A 14,570-nucleotide genomic window follows, 5' to 3' on the forward strand; every position below is an offset into this window, starting at 1 on the left:
TCTCTCTCTCTCTCTCTCTCTCTCTCTCTCTCTCTCTCTCTCTCTCTCTCTCTCTCTCTCTCTCTCTCTCTCTCTCTCTCTCTCATCTAGTTTATTGTTGAAACTTTGGAAAGTACAGAAAAGCCCACAGAAGAAAATAAAAATTATTCATAATCCCATCACCCAGAGACAACCACTACTAAATTTTGATGTCTATTTTTTTCTACCTTTATAGACCCGTTTTTTTCTTTTCCAAAATTATTATCACCCTGCACAGTCTTTATGCTTTTTTTTACTTAATTATATGTCATGCATTTTTTCCAATGTCATTACATATTTTTCTACAAATATTTTAATGGCTGCATCATTTCCTATCATATAATATATCATAATTCATTTAGCTATTCCTTTATTGTTGGAGATACAGGTTATTTTTAATCTTCTGCTATAATAAATATGCTGGGGTACCCATCTTTCTTTGTACATAAATCTTTATGCCCATTTATGAATATTTTCCTAGCATAAATTTCTGAAGTAGAATTACTAAGTAAAAGCTATGCACGTTTGAAGGATTTTGATATGATTTGCCATACTGGCTTTTAGAAAAGCCATAACAATTTACACTTCCACCAGGAGCGTATTGGTGTCTAATAGCACCCTTGCCAATACTGGGTATTAAAAATGCTTTTAATTTTTTAATTTTTTTTGTTGTTGTTTATGGCTGGCTGTGCTTTTGAAGAAAACCTGTAATGATCATTATTAACAAATGAATCTGCTGGGTGGCAAGTTGCAGGCTTCCCTGAGACCAATTACTGGCCTCACCCCTTGTGGCTTTGGAACCAAACTGATCAATAATGACCAGTGAGGCCTTGGGAAACCATGTTCCCTTTGTCCTCATCTGACTTCCTAGTGGCCTCAGGCAGGTAGGCCTGGACTTAACCCCATGCTTCCCTGAGGCTCTATATTCCTCCTTCATGGGGATTACAACCCAGATGTGACAGGCCTCAGGAAAGATGGACTCTGTGTGGGAAGCAGTATGAACAGAGAGCACACTGAGCTTCTGGATACTTTGTGTTCACGTGCGAGCCTGGCTCTGGAGCTTGGCAGCATTCTGCTGTCTCTCGATTTCAAGAGGATTTGCAGAGTAATCTACTTTATTGAGTGGCTGTTCCAGCAGTGACCACCATGTTTATTCAGAATTCAGGTCTTAAAAACCAAGGATCTCTTGTCTTTTATCTTTAGGGCAGCAGATTTTACAAAATGAGTTTTAACCACTTGACAATGCCTTCTTTCAGCCCCCTATCCCCAGCCTATTCCTGTAATCAGGGGGCTCCCATTAGCCTAGGCAGTGGTGAGAGGAAACGGCACTTTCTATGGACAACGTGAGTGCGGGGGGATGGGATGGGGTGGGCATCACTCCATACCATCCTCTTAGGAAAGGAGGAGGAAATGTAGCTTTGCTGGAGGAAGAAGGAGCCTCACATAGGTAGCCTTGAGCTCCATTGTGACCCCAGCTTCAGTTTCTCATTTGAATGGTGGTGATAGAGCTACCCCAGCTTGTTCTTCAAATGGACTGGGAGGGTTCCTGTAGAAATACTCACAAAGTTATTGGAATTCCTTGGGAGGTAAACACTATGTAAGGAAAATGTGATTATTCCTGATCTTGTTTCTCCTCCCATGCACCTCACTAGTCATGACAAAAATTGTTTCGCAGTGTCCCAGAGCTGCAGCATACATTATGAAAATCTAACTGTCAGGAGGGCCCTGGGGAGAGCTAGGCTCATTATTAACCTGATCTGCTTGTCGGTTTCTACATCACCTATCACACTCAAAGCCAGGCACACTGATGGGGAAGGTTTGTTAAGGGTATTTATGATGACTACAAAGATCAGACGAAAGGGAGGCTTTTCTGAAGTAGCATTCCTCAACTGTGGAATGATGACGCATTGTGTGCTGTGATCAAGGGTAAGGCACGTCAGAAGCAACTTGTTCCTTACTACTAATAAATGACCAAAGTTAGCAAATGATTCACTTGTTTCCTACATGACTATGTATTCTAGAATACTCACGGGTCTTGCTTATCAGCATTCTTATAGGGGTAGAGTTAATTTGGGAATTGCCGACAACTCACAGACTCTCCTGTCTGTGACTTTGCCCCTGAGAGAGTTGTGTCAGTGTTTCCAACAATATCACAGTCCTCTGGGGGAGTACAGTTAAAAGCACTGAAATTAGGCTTCCTGGCTTTAATTTAATCTTTTTCATTTATGAGGTGTGTGATCTATAGAGCCTTTTGGTATTTCAGTTTTCTCAGCTGTCAAATGGTGGGCGGCATGGAGGAGGAATAATTAGTGTCTACCTCATCGAGTTAATCCAAGTAAAATGCTTTCTAGGGCTCGACACATACTAAACAGTAGGCAAGTGTTAGCTGTTGTTATTGTTAATAGTTGTGGAGATAATTGTTGTAATCTGGTTTATTATTTGCTTCATTTCCTTTAAAGTCATTTTGGTTTCCATGGCATCTGGTTATATCCATGAGAATGTGTTATGCATGAGAACATTAACTACTATGAGTGTCACTGCAGGGGTGGGGAGCAGGATGGAGATGAGAGACTCTATTTTAGATGCCAGTGTTTCTGTTCCATTCTCCAAGGTCAAGGGCAAAGTAAACCAATCAAGATGTTCTACTCTGCCTGCATCCCAAAGGTAGCAAGCCAGACAAATGACGGACAAATGAGTGGAACCCTCACCGCTCATTTACTTCCAATGAGTGAATTTTTATTTTCCTCTCTAATATCCCTCTCTTTATTTTGCAGGCAGTTGAACTAGGAATGGTGTCAGCCTATTACACATACATCTTCACTAATCTGGTAAGACATTTTCACAGCTCACCTCCTTGGCACAGAGTATCATTAATTAGGGTCAGTGGGGTATGACAGAATGAAGCCCAGGAGATGGGAATAGGGAAAATAAAAGCAGAGGCCAGCAAGAGAGGATGGGTGTTGAGAGCCACTGGGATTCTCATCCCAATAATTCTTAGCCTTGAAAGAATGGAAATTTGGGAAGTCTAATCCTCCATTCAAATGCCACCAGCTACACAGCACTGTTCCTTTGACAGATAAGTCTCCTCTATAGGTTCAGTTATTGACCTACTATCTTTGCATTGCCAGATCCGTATGCTGACTCAGAATTAGGATAGCTAGGGCACAAAAAGTACATGGGTCTTATGGTGTTAAGACTGGATGCACCTTCAGAGACCATCTCTGCCAAATCCCCTTATTTTGCAAGTGAGAAAAGTCTGTAGAAATTTTATTGTGTCAAATTGGAGAACTAGCTTTGCCATCTACCAACTGTATGCCCTTCAACAAGTACTGAGCCTTGGTTTCCTTATCTATAAAACAAGGATAAGAACAGCTACATCATGGTGTTGTTATAATTTCGAAGTGATGTAATTTAATCTATGTGGAAATATTTTGAAATTGTAAATCAGTAAGAAATGTGAAAGATTGTTATGAAGTATAGACACACTCAATTAGAGAGTAAAAAGAACCTCAGAGAACAAATTTTTAAAAGAATATTATAACTTTTTAAATTTTGAAGTAAAAGATCCACACGAATTTGCAAAGATAATAATAAAGAAGTATCATGTACTCTTCACCCAGTTTCTTCTAGGGGTTACATCTTACATAATTCCAGTACAATATCAAAATCAGGATATTAAAATAGCAAATCTTTCAAAATGTGCAATCAAGACACAAAACTATTTTATCACCATAAAGACCTCCTTCATACTTCTATTTTACAGTCTCACCCACCACCCTCTTCTTCACCACCCCTAACCTCTGGCAATTGCTAATCTCTTCTCTATTTATAATTTTCTAACTTCAAGAATGTTATGTAAGTGGGATCACCCGGTATATGACCTCTCGAGATTAACTTTTTTCACTCCCAGCATAATAATGGCCTTGAGAATCATCCAAGTTGTTATATGAATTAAGTTTCTTCCTTATTATTGGTGAGTTGTATTTCTTGATGTGGATATACCACAGTTTGTTTAACTGTCCATTTATTGAGAGACATTTTGATTGCTTCTAGTTTCTGGCTATTACAAATAGACACTTTATTAACAATCATTCAGAGACAAAATTTATTTTATTCTATGAATGCATGAGCTATCATGCTCGCTTTCATAGCCCCTTCATCCAGATGTATTTTTGATGTAAAGGCACTGGGTCAAGTATTAGGGATTAAAATGGGAATAAGAAACTAAGCTTGCCTTGGAAAAAATCAAAGTACCTATTCTAGTGCAAAGTGGTAAATTTTATTAGATGTGTATACAAAATGCTCTAGACCCTAAAGCAGGGGCCACTTGCTCAACCTAAGGCAGGCAGGAAATGATTCACTGAAGAAGAAGACCCCAAAGAAGAGGACTTTAAGCTACACCCTGAAAGATGGATAGAGTTTTTCTAGATAAAGGGAGAAAAGAAGAACATTCTGGAATAAGGAGGAACGTATCCGCGTACTTGGAGTTGTGAAAGTACATGGCATGTCCAGGAAACAGTGAGTCACTTCAAACACATGGACTGCTCCAGGAATGGCATGTCAGTTAATTATTATTAATTGATCTAACTAAATCTGTTTGTGAAAGTAACCTATTTAGAAGATTTAAGGCAGATATCAATGTTAGTGAGCAGTATCCAACCTCACAGATTTGACTCTTAAATCTTAAAATGAAAAAGGTTGCCTAAAAGTTAAGACTTTCTTGGTCAACATATGTGATAGGATAACCTAGAAGATTGTTCAGTGTCCTTCCCTGGATTTAGAGGCCAGGTCTCCTGAAATGTGCTGTGAGGTCAAGAATATGCCTTCCCAAAGAGACAGAATGGGACTCTGTGATCCCTGTTCTTTTCCAGATGTAGGTTTCTGTGAACGGCCCTTTTGGGTGGGGCTGCTGTGGAATTGTTAACACTGAAACATCTCATAGGCCTTTGCTTTCAGAGATGAAAACTCCTTTGAAAAGTTCAGGGTAGCCTCTTTTCTGGTATAAAGATTCCCTCCTCAGCTGGCTTGTGAGAGTCCTTTAGCTGTCACTTAGTTTACCACCACTACAAAACTGCCTGCTCCATTGTTGGAACTTTTTAATTGAAGTCTAGCCACATATAGAAGACCACACAAATCACAGGTCACAGCCTAATGAGTGAGCACACCTGTATGAGCAGCACCCAGATCCAGCACCCCAGAGGTCCCCCTCATGTCTCCTCCCAGTCACCGCTCCTCAAAATGTAAAACACAAGGCATTTCTTTCCTTGTTTATTTTTTCCTATCTAACATGGCTGCTGTAAATCAGAGCATTAACGTGTGAAAGTAAGAAAGGATTAGACTATTCCCAGAGCAATGCAAAAGTATTTGCTTAAAGTAAGGAGGCATTTGGGGGAGCACCTGGCTTGTTGGTAGAAGAATAAAAAGAGATTAAAGTACAATTGTGTTCCATATGGGAGCCTGGGAAGGAGAGGAGAGAAGAGAGAAAAGGCAGTCTAGTCTGCCAGGGATGCTACCCACATAAAGAAGCCATGGCGGAAGAAACTGGGCAGCAAGAAGTCACAAGGGTGACTTAGCAGATGGAAGGAGGCCAGTCATTTGGAATACGCGTTCCCAGGATCATAACTAGGATAAGGGGAAGTTGCTTGGTTTTTAAGGAGATTTTTAAGGAGATAGCATCACCCACACTGTGTACTACCACTTCCTCTTAGAAATGATAATGATGATTGTGATGATTTGTCTAGTGGAAAAAGCACTAGCCTGTGAAGTCGGGAGACCTAGGTCAGGTCCCCACTCTGCCTTATTCTTACTGTGTGATGCTGGAAGAGTCATGTTGACTATTTGAGCCCCAGTCTTCTCATTTGTAAAATGGGTATAATAAATCATATGAGATTGTTGTGAGAATAAGTAAGTTCATTATAAATTGCAAAGTACTATATGTTTGTTTGTAAGGCATCATCTTTCTTTTTTTATTAACAACACTATATTTTCAGTTTTCAAAGAGTCTTTCTCCTTTTTGGGTGAACACAGACTAGATAGATGAACTCTAGCACGCCTCAGTCAGAGTTCTTGGAACCTGAAATTAACAAGATTCACAAAATTTGTAAGTTTGAACGGGGGAATCAGAAAAAATAACTGCAGGAATGATGACAATTAAATAATAGTCAAGAAAATAGAAGAAATGTCATAGCAAAAATCGGTCAGTGAGAGAATACTCTGGAAGCCTCTCATTAGTGCTTTGGCTTTCTAGAAGGGACAAACTTTTATTAGGAATAAAGAAACTATTTTGAATTTTATTCTTCCTGCCCAGTTAGCGTCTTGGTCCAGAGTGGACAGGCTTCATACAGAGGGTAATGAGTTATCCTCTGCGCTTCTCCAGTACCCCCTACGCCCATACAGATGTCAGCTGGACTTTAATTTTTACTTATTCCTTCTCTGAATTCCTTAGGGACTCCCATCATGTGCCATCTCCCTAAATTCTGCCACAATGATGCAGCAGCTACTCAGATTAGCTTTTTGAAATCCTGCACAGTGAGCCAGAAAGGCACAGGCCTTGATATTACATAGATATGACAGAATTCTAGTTTTGCTACCAGCTGTGTGACCCTGTGCAAGTTACTTAACCTCTCTGAGCCTTAGCAACTTCATCTGCAAGTGAACACTAAAAATATCTGCCTTAGGAGACAATAACCAAACAGTTGGCTTGCAATACAAGTGAGATATTCTTAAATAATACCTTGTCATACCTTAAGAAGGTATTCTTAAAATAATACCTTCCCTTTACTAAACTTGTGTTGTGAGCCAGCTGCTGTATGGATATCATCTCCTGAGGCAGGTATTGTTAGTGTTCACTTACAGATGAGATTGCTGAGGCTTTAAAATGGGGATAAAACAGTGCTTTCTGCTGAGATTTAAATGAGAAAATAACTGGGAAACACTTATTACAGAGCTTTGCATGTAGAAGGTATTCAATAAATGTCAACTATCATTATTATTCTATTACTCAGCAACTTATATTGCTTCTACTTTTTGGCTATTGTGAATAGTGCTACAGTGAACATAGGTGTACAAATATCTGTTTGAGTGCCTGCTTTCAATTCTTTGGGGTATATACCTAGAAGATGAATTGCTGGATCATATGGTAATTCTATGTTTAATTTTCGAGAAATGGCCAAACTGTTTTCTGGCTGTACCATTTTTATTCCCACCAATAATGTATGAGGATTTGAGTTTCTCCACATCCTCGCCAATACTTGTTATTTTTTGTCTATATGATAATAGTCATCTTAATAGGTATGAAGTATTCAGATGTGTTTCTTATGTCTATTTGGAGTTTGCCAGATGAAAGAAGCAAGACTACATGGCTAAATTTGAGAGTCCTGATTAATAAGCTTTATAGTGAGAAAAAGAAGCCAATATGTAAATATCCAGGCCTTTAGTCAGTCAGATCTGGTGAAAATCCCCAGTTCAGGAGCTTATTAGCTATGTGCCCCTGAAGTTCTTGGAGGTCTCAAGTTTCCTCATATGTAAAATATAAATAATAAAATTTATCTCTAGAATCTTGATAAAATTAAAAATTAGCTATTGATAATGCTTTGTATCTGGTAAGTAATGCCAACTACTATAACAAATAAATCTCATGGCTTCACACAATAGAAGTGTATTTCTGACTCAACTGAAGTCCCAAAAGAGAATACTTGATCAGTGGGCACCCTTCCATAACGTCATTTGGTGGCCCAGGCTTCTTCTAGCTTATGTGTCCTCTGAGGAGTGGGAGAAAAAATAGAGGATCAGATACAGGAAGGTTTTATAAGCCAGGCCTGGAAGTGGCACATAGTATTTCTCCTGATTAATTCCATTAACTAGAACTCAGTCACATGCCTACATCTACCTGTAAGGGAGATTCAGAAATGTTATCTATTGTATGCTCAGGGAGAAGAGGAAATGGATGTAATGATCAGCTAACAATATCTGCCATATTTTTAAATTATTAATCATCATCACACATCTTTCCCATGTATGCTGAAAAAGCAATTAGCATCCTAGGCTCTGACATGTCTGTTTAGAAGATAATTGGTCCTATACGTAGAAATTAGCAGTTTATTATAGAGGTGTCAGCTCCCTTACAGCTAAAAGAATCTGCTCCTGGAGTTCTTTTATCCAGGTGGGCTGCTGGCCTGACAGTCCTGTCTGGTGTTTCCAGGTGAGGCATGACAGGACAGTTGTTGATTCACTGCGTTTGTCCCACTCCTGTTTGAAAGGAGTCTCTGTACTCCAGTCAGCTTCTGGGTTTGGCTGGGGAAACTGTTGTTCTGCAAGACTGATGGAAGTTTAGATAAAGGAAGTGAAGAATTAAGGGCCTTTGGGCAAAACCCAGTCAGCCACTGAGATAGCAGAGATGCCATCTGAAGATCAGAGGTGCAGGGGGAAGTGCAATTTGAGCTAGTAAATCTGGAAAGATTATCCAGCTACTAATGAACCCAGGGAGATTCTCAATCACTGTCGAATAGAAAAGATAAAATCATCCTAATCTGTGTCAGCACAGATGGGCCCTGTGCTAAAGGAGGGACCTGCCACCTTGGTGGGGAGAAGTTTAGAGAGTTAAGGATAATGGTCAAAAGTTATGATATGTCAATGGAAAGCAGGAAATAATTGGGCACCAGAAGCAGGAACTGTGTGATCTGTGGGCCACCTGGGCATTGCAGGTAGCATGGCTAGCTGGATGCCATGCCAGATAGGGTCAGAGCTTCATGCTCTTGGCACCACTACCATGCTGGAAGACAGGCTGCCATTTGTGCCATGTAGGCAGTAGGCGTTTCAGAGTTTTTCCCTCAGGGAATCTAGAGAGAAGGGGCCAAGTGCTGGTGTCACAAGTCTGGGGAAAGGGTTATACCAGCAGGAGGACTCGTCATACAGAGAACAGAAAGTGAAACAGCTGTGTCTCCTAGTTGCAGCCCTGCCACTAACTTGCTGGGTGACATAGTAGTAATGATAGTTGTTATTTGTTTATTGAATACCTTCTATATGCAAGGCTCTATAAGTGCTTCTCTGTTATTTTCTCATTTAAACCTCACAGCTCAAGAAGAAGGAACTGTTTCATCTCCATTTTAAATATGAGCAAACTGAGGCTCATAAAGTTTTAATACATTGCTTAAGGTAATGACACCAGATAATGAATCCAGGTAATTAGCTCTTATCCAGGCAAGCCATTTCTCCTCATGGGGTTTCAATTTCTTCATTTTAAAATTATGAGATTGTATTTGGTGAGCCTGAGGGTCTTTTTAGTCCTAGACTTGTTCCATCCTACATACTATTGGGGGCATTTTGATTCACGGCACCCTCAGGTTGGCATTCCAAAGGAAAATGGCCCATTGGATTGGAGAACCCACGTGGCCCATGGAAGCAATTTCTGCTTAGCTAACAGCTGCTTGGATTCCCAAACTGTAGCCAGGTCCCAGTGAGTCCTGCAGAAATAACTGTTCTATGCCCCAATCTCTATCTTATTTGGGCAGAATGGATATAGGCAACCATTTTTTTCTCCTCTGGGTTCATGTTATTATCAAGCAGACAAAGCCTATGTTTATTTTTCTAAATATTTACCAGAGAGGTTAGCCATAAGTAATTGAAATTGCTAAAATTATTACAGAAAAGTGAGTTGAGGCAGACAGGGAGGGAAGTAATTGATTCCAGAGGAAGTGAGCATGCTCATCATCCCGCTTCTTTTCCTTCTTTTGGCACGCCAACTCTACTCATCTTTCAGGTCTTTCTTAAATGCCACTTCCCCAAGGAAGTCTCCCCTGACACCCTCCTAGGTGGAATCCACTGTTACACTCTCTTATAGAGCCCTGTGTTCTGTATTTTGTAGCATTCATTCATTCCAGTGGGAATTCCTTTTATATCTGACCCCTCCACCAGACTTTGAGCTTCATAAAGGCAAATTTGTCTTGTTTGTCATAGTAACTACAATGGCCTACTGAACATTGTGGGTCCTCAATAAGTATATTTGAGGGAATGAATGGAGCACTTCATACATTATAGAGTTCCTGGACTAGGAGGGCTGGCCAGGTGAGATAGCTCACTTCCTTTTATCCAACAGGAATTCAGCTCATGCCCACTAAGCACTTAAGCACAAAAGTCTGAAACTCAGCCAGGAGGACCACACAGTTACTACTCAGTCTAGAATGCCTTCTTTTACTCTGAACTGGATAGATTTAAAATTAAGGGTGTGCAAGACCATGAAGGGTGGTTTAGTTCAGCATCCAAGAGACAGGGTTTCAGGGGGTTCTGATAAGTGAGGGCAATGTCAAAACCTGAAGCCCAGGGTTGGCACCATGAACAACGACTGAAGTAGGAAGAGGCAGAAGAGTGCAAGGACAGTCTGATTGTGCTGAATGGCACAATTGTGCTGTCTGTCACCTGGGGCTGCTTCCTCTACTGGCCACACTATGCTCGGGTTGACCTTAGTCAAGTGGCCTCTTCAGGCCAGTATCTGGCACCTAACTCATGGAGCCAGAACCCAAAGGGCTTTGAAACAAAACATCTCCTTCAGGTTTTTAAGGTCATTATGAAATTGTCATATGCCTTGGCACATGAGATTGGGTGAGCCTCATGACTGTGTTGACACAGGATTAAGACATGATTTAATGGAGGGAGCCAGGGCCTCAGATCAGAGAATATTCGAGTTTGAATCTGTACCCTGACATGTATTAGAGGTAAATGTGGCACATTACTTAACCTATTGGAGTCTCAGTTTTCCCTTTTGTAAAATGGAATATTTTTTACATCATTTTGTGAAGAACATGGAAAGTTTCTAAACCTTTCTAGTTTAGAAACCTTTCACTAAGGATTCTAGTAAACATTATTTCTCTTCCCTCCCTTCTTTCTCACTTTCATGTTGAGTATTTCCATCCTTAGACTTCGGTTTTCTAATTTACTGCCTCTAACTTTCTAAAACTCTAAAGCTATAATAACCAGGAACATTTCAAAATTGGCCTCTCACCTGGTTGGAACTATAGTTCCCAGAGTACTTGAGCCTCTTTCATATCTTACAGTCATTTACTGAAACACATCACACACACACACACACACACACACACACACACACACACACACACATCCTTATACACACACATACACACACACACACACATTCATTGTAGCCCACAACTACAATCCATCAGTCAGACAACTTTCTAGTGCTAGAGCAATTGATTCTAAAGTGTAGTTTTTTATAAAATTTTAAAGATTATCCACATATTTCAGCTTTATTGAGCCTTTTAGGAGAACCACTCTGTATAATACAGTACACTTTGGTGAATAAATATGTTTTTAATGAAACTAGGAAAGAGTAATGGAGTGAAAGCTCCCCATGTGTCAGTCTGGGCTTCCGAGGTACCACCCCCATCAAATGCAGACCCTAAGAGATGGCAGATCTGGCAATGACAAATGTCTCCTGGATGTACATGGGTACAGCCACATCTTAAGGAGAAGCCATTACTCCATAATTATGCTTTCTGGCTGCTAAGCCTCCTGTACCTGTTCTCTGAACTTGGCCATTGGTAGAGAGGGTATTGGTAAGAAAGAGAAAGGACAGGAAAAATTGGAGGGAGATGCAGGAGGCATTGACTGAAGAATTAGTCTTTGCATTTGCATTGGTGGAAACTGTGACTGACGGCTGGAAGCTCCTTGGCCCAAGTTGTAGGATTATAAAATAATTAGACATGATTAAGCGACTACCTATAGAAAATGCTAAAATCAACTACCCTTATTCAGCAAACACTTATTACATGCCTACTGTGTGCTGGGGAATACAAGTAGTGGTACGATAGGGCTTAAAGAGCTCTCAGTTTGTAAATAGGAGGTGCAGACGCCCAGGAGAGGGATGATTTAGTGCTTTTTTGGGAGCTTAGAGAAGGTTTATAGATATGGCTTCCTTTGAATGGTTTACTGAAGAATGGTCATAAATGAGAATGGGAGAGTGACATGTGGGCAGAGGTAAGTTATACACCTGAGAAAGGGCATGGTGCCTGCTGTGGCTGGTGCAGGAGGGTACAATGGAGAAAGGGGAGCCAGAGCCAGTTAAAGATGGTTCCGGTCAGATAACACCCCATCTGCCCTGCAAAGTTGTCAGACATTTTCAGCATTAGAGTGGACATTGGCAGGACCAAGTCCTTTCTCCTCTGGGGATAAACTAGAGGCTCTCCATAGACCTTTGAACTCTGAAATTCTGTTGATTTCACAGATTGGATGAATATATAATAAATGACTTGGTGAATTCTCCTAGGAAGTTTGTTTTCCACATGAAGTAGGTGACTTTCCTCTTCATGTTTTTTCAGTGTCCTTGTCTAGGTTGTTTATCCCTCCAGTGTCCTGCACTGTTCAGGTTTCTTAGGTAGGGCAGCACCCCTGTCTTATGAGCTGTCTGGGCATCTCACTCCCCATTGCCTAGAAGCACTGTTCTGTGACCCATGAAGAGCCTACCTCAGAGCCCCGATAGTTGACAGTCCTCCCCAGTCCCAAGATCCAGTTTGTGCCAAGATGTTAATGGCCAATGAGAGCATTGAATTTTGAGGGATCTTCGAGAACACCTAACTAAATCTTGTCATTTTACAGTGTAGTAAAAGTAACTTAAGAGGGAAAGTAACTTGCCTAAGTTTCCACAGTGAGTCATGAGTGGAGGAAGAGGGTATCCTGACCCACAATCCACACAGTCACTAGATAAAATTAATTGAGCACTTACGGTGTCATGGATGCAACAATGAATAAAGTCCTATTTTTGTGGAGGTCAGACTAGAGGGAAAGACAAATCCAAGCAAATTATTGTAAATCAGTGGATTAAAATGATGTAGATAATCATAGGATTATTATGGGACCATCAAAGAAGTTGCCTCTGGCTCATAGAAAACTTCCTGGAGAAGGCCACAGCCAGTGGGCCTTAAAGAATTGGTAACAGTTAACCAAGTGAAGAAGGAAGTGGGTAGAACATTCTAAGTGAAGGATACACATAGTTTGGTGCCTTAGACAACATTTGCTTTAAGGAAGTAGATAGTATGGGAAATCATGGAGTTGGTGAGGAAGGTATTTTGGAGTGGGGAAGACCTTTCAGAGTCTTCACATTATTCCATACAGGCAGCCAACTGCCAACTTTTCTGTTCTGTGTAAACAGGTGTAGAGGGAAGGTGGAGTCCCAAGTGGACCTGATTTAACACCCTGAGCATGGCGGTAGCTTGTCACAAATGCCTGCGACACTCCAACTCACTTAGATAGCTGTTGACAATCGTCCCCCTTCAAGGTGATGAGCACCACTGATCTAAAGAGAGAATCCAAGTTGGGGCTTCCTTAGGGAAAAGCAGGGAGATTTGGCCAGTTTATATATGCAGTGGCACTGATATACTCCTGGTGTCAGCTAATTAGTATCTGATAGGCAAACTCTATTCTGCCAACCCAGGACTCTGTTCCACCCCTTATTATGAAGCGGGCTCAGACTGAGCTGGTGGACTGGCCCCTTCTCTGCTATACTACTACCAGTAGGGCCTTCCAACCCTGAGACCTGAGAAAAGAGAAACTCCTTCTTGGAGAAGGAATGCTGCAGGAAGCTGTGGGCTCTTGGGGAGAGGCAGAAGACATAGTTGGCACAAGTATAGATCCAGCTCTAAGATGCCAGATGGTGTAGATATCTCCGTCTCATCAACAGAGGCTCTCCCTCTAGATGAGTTCTTCTCACACTTTGAATCTCTTTAACTTTCTTTTCTGCAAACAGCTAGAGAAAACTGCTTTAAAAGGGCTTATGAGCTGAGGTCAGGCCCACCTGAATCATCTCTCTCTTTTAAAGTCAACTGTGCCATATAGCATGACCTAGTCACAAAGTAAAATTCATCATAGTCACAGTCCTGGGATTATTTGGGAGGGATCTTGGGGCTCATGTTAGAACCATGTAAATTAGTTTATTTCTTTTACCCCCACCCCCACCCCCACCCTAGTCACCTGGTGAAAGAATAAACAATGAGAGAACCTAGCCAGAGAACCAGGGAGAAGGCACTGGAGACCCTTGGGGCAGGCAATTGTACATGCCCTAATTATGTAGGTAATAACCCCAGGTTCTCTCCACTGACCCCCTGCAAAGTGCACCCCTAGGGTCCTGATGGTAGTCTGTAAACAAGCCCCTGAGGTGAGATTGAGAGCTAGAGCAAAGGAGGACACTGAGGCCACCTGGGATTGCTGTAGCTACCACAGAGACTCCTGGCCTGAGAAATTTGGGTCCTACTGAGTAGAGTGTTTTGTATTTAATGAATATTTGAAAAGCATAGAGAAACAGAATGAAAGCCATTATGGCAAATTGTATTATTATTACACTATAAGCACTATTATATTATAAGCATAATTAGGAGTAGCAAGTGCTGTTATCATTAAGTAATCCACCATTTCTGTCCCCAGCATCAGGTTTCAGTCAGTGTCAAAGGCATCAACGGTTTAATTCATCACCATCTGAGTCTTCCTCAGCCCTGTATTTGTAGTGCTGACAGTTCACATTCACAGCCCAGTGGTAAGCATGACAC

General features: G+C 41.1%; 1 protein-coding gene across 1 annotated transcript in view; it reads left to right on the forward strand.

Moving 5' to 3' along the window:
* Positions 1 to 14,570, forward strand: part of GRIK4 (glutamate ionotropic receptor kainate type subunit 4) — a 307,264-nt gene that overhangs the window by 167,010 nt on the left and 125,684 nt on the right. The window contains exon 7 of the mRNA XM_006925242.1: positions 2,793 to 2,846. Within this exon, the coding sequence (XP_006925304.1) occupies positions 2,793 to 2,846 (54 nt within the window). The remainder of the gene's footprint in view (positions 1 to 2,792; positions 2,847 to 14,570) is intronic.

This window comes from Pteropus alecto, unplaced genomic scaffold, assembly GCF_000325575.1.
Source record: "Pteropus alecto unplaced genomic scaffold, ASM32557v1 scaffold479, whole genome shotgun sequence".
Lineage (NCBI taxonomy): Eukaryota > Metazoa > Chordata > Mammalia > Chiroptera > Pteropodidae > Pteropus > Pteropus alecto.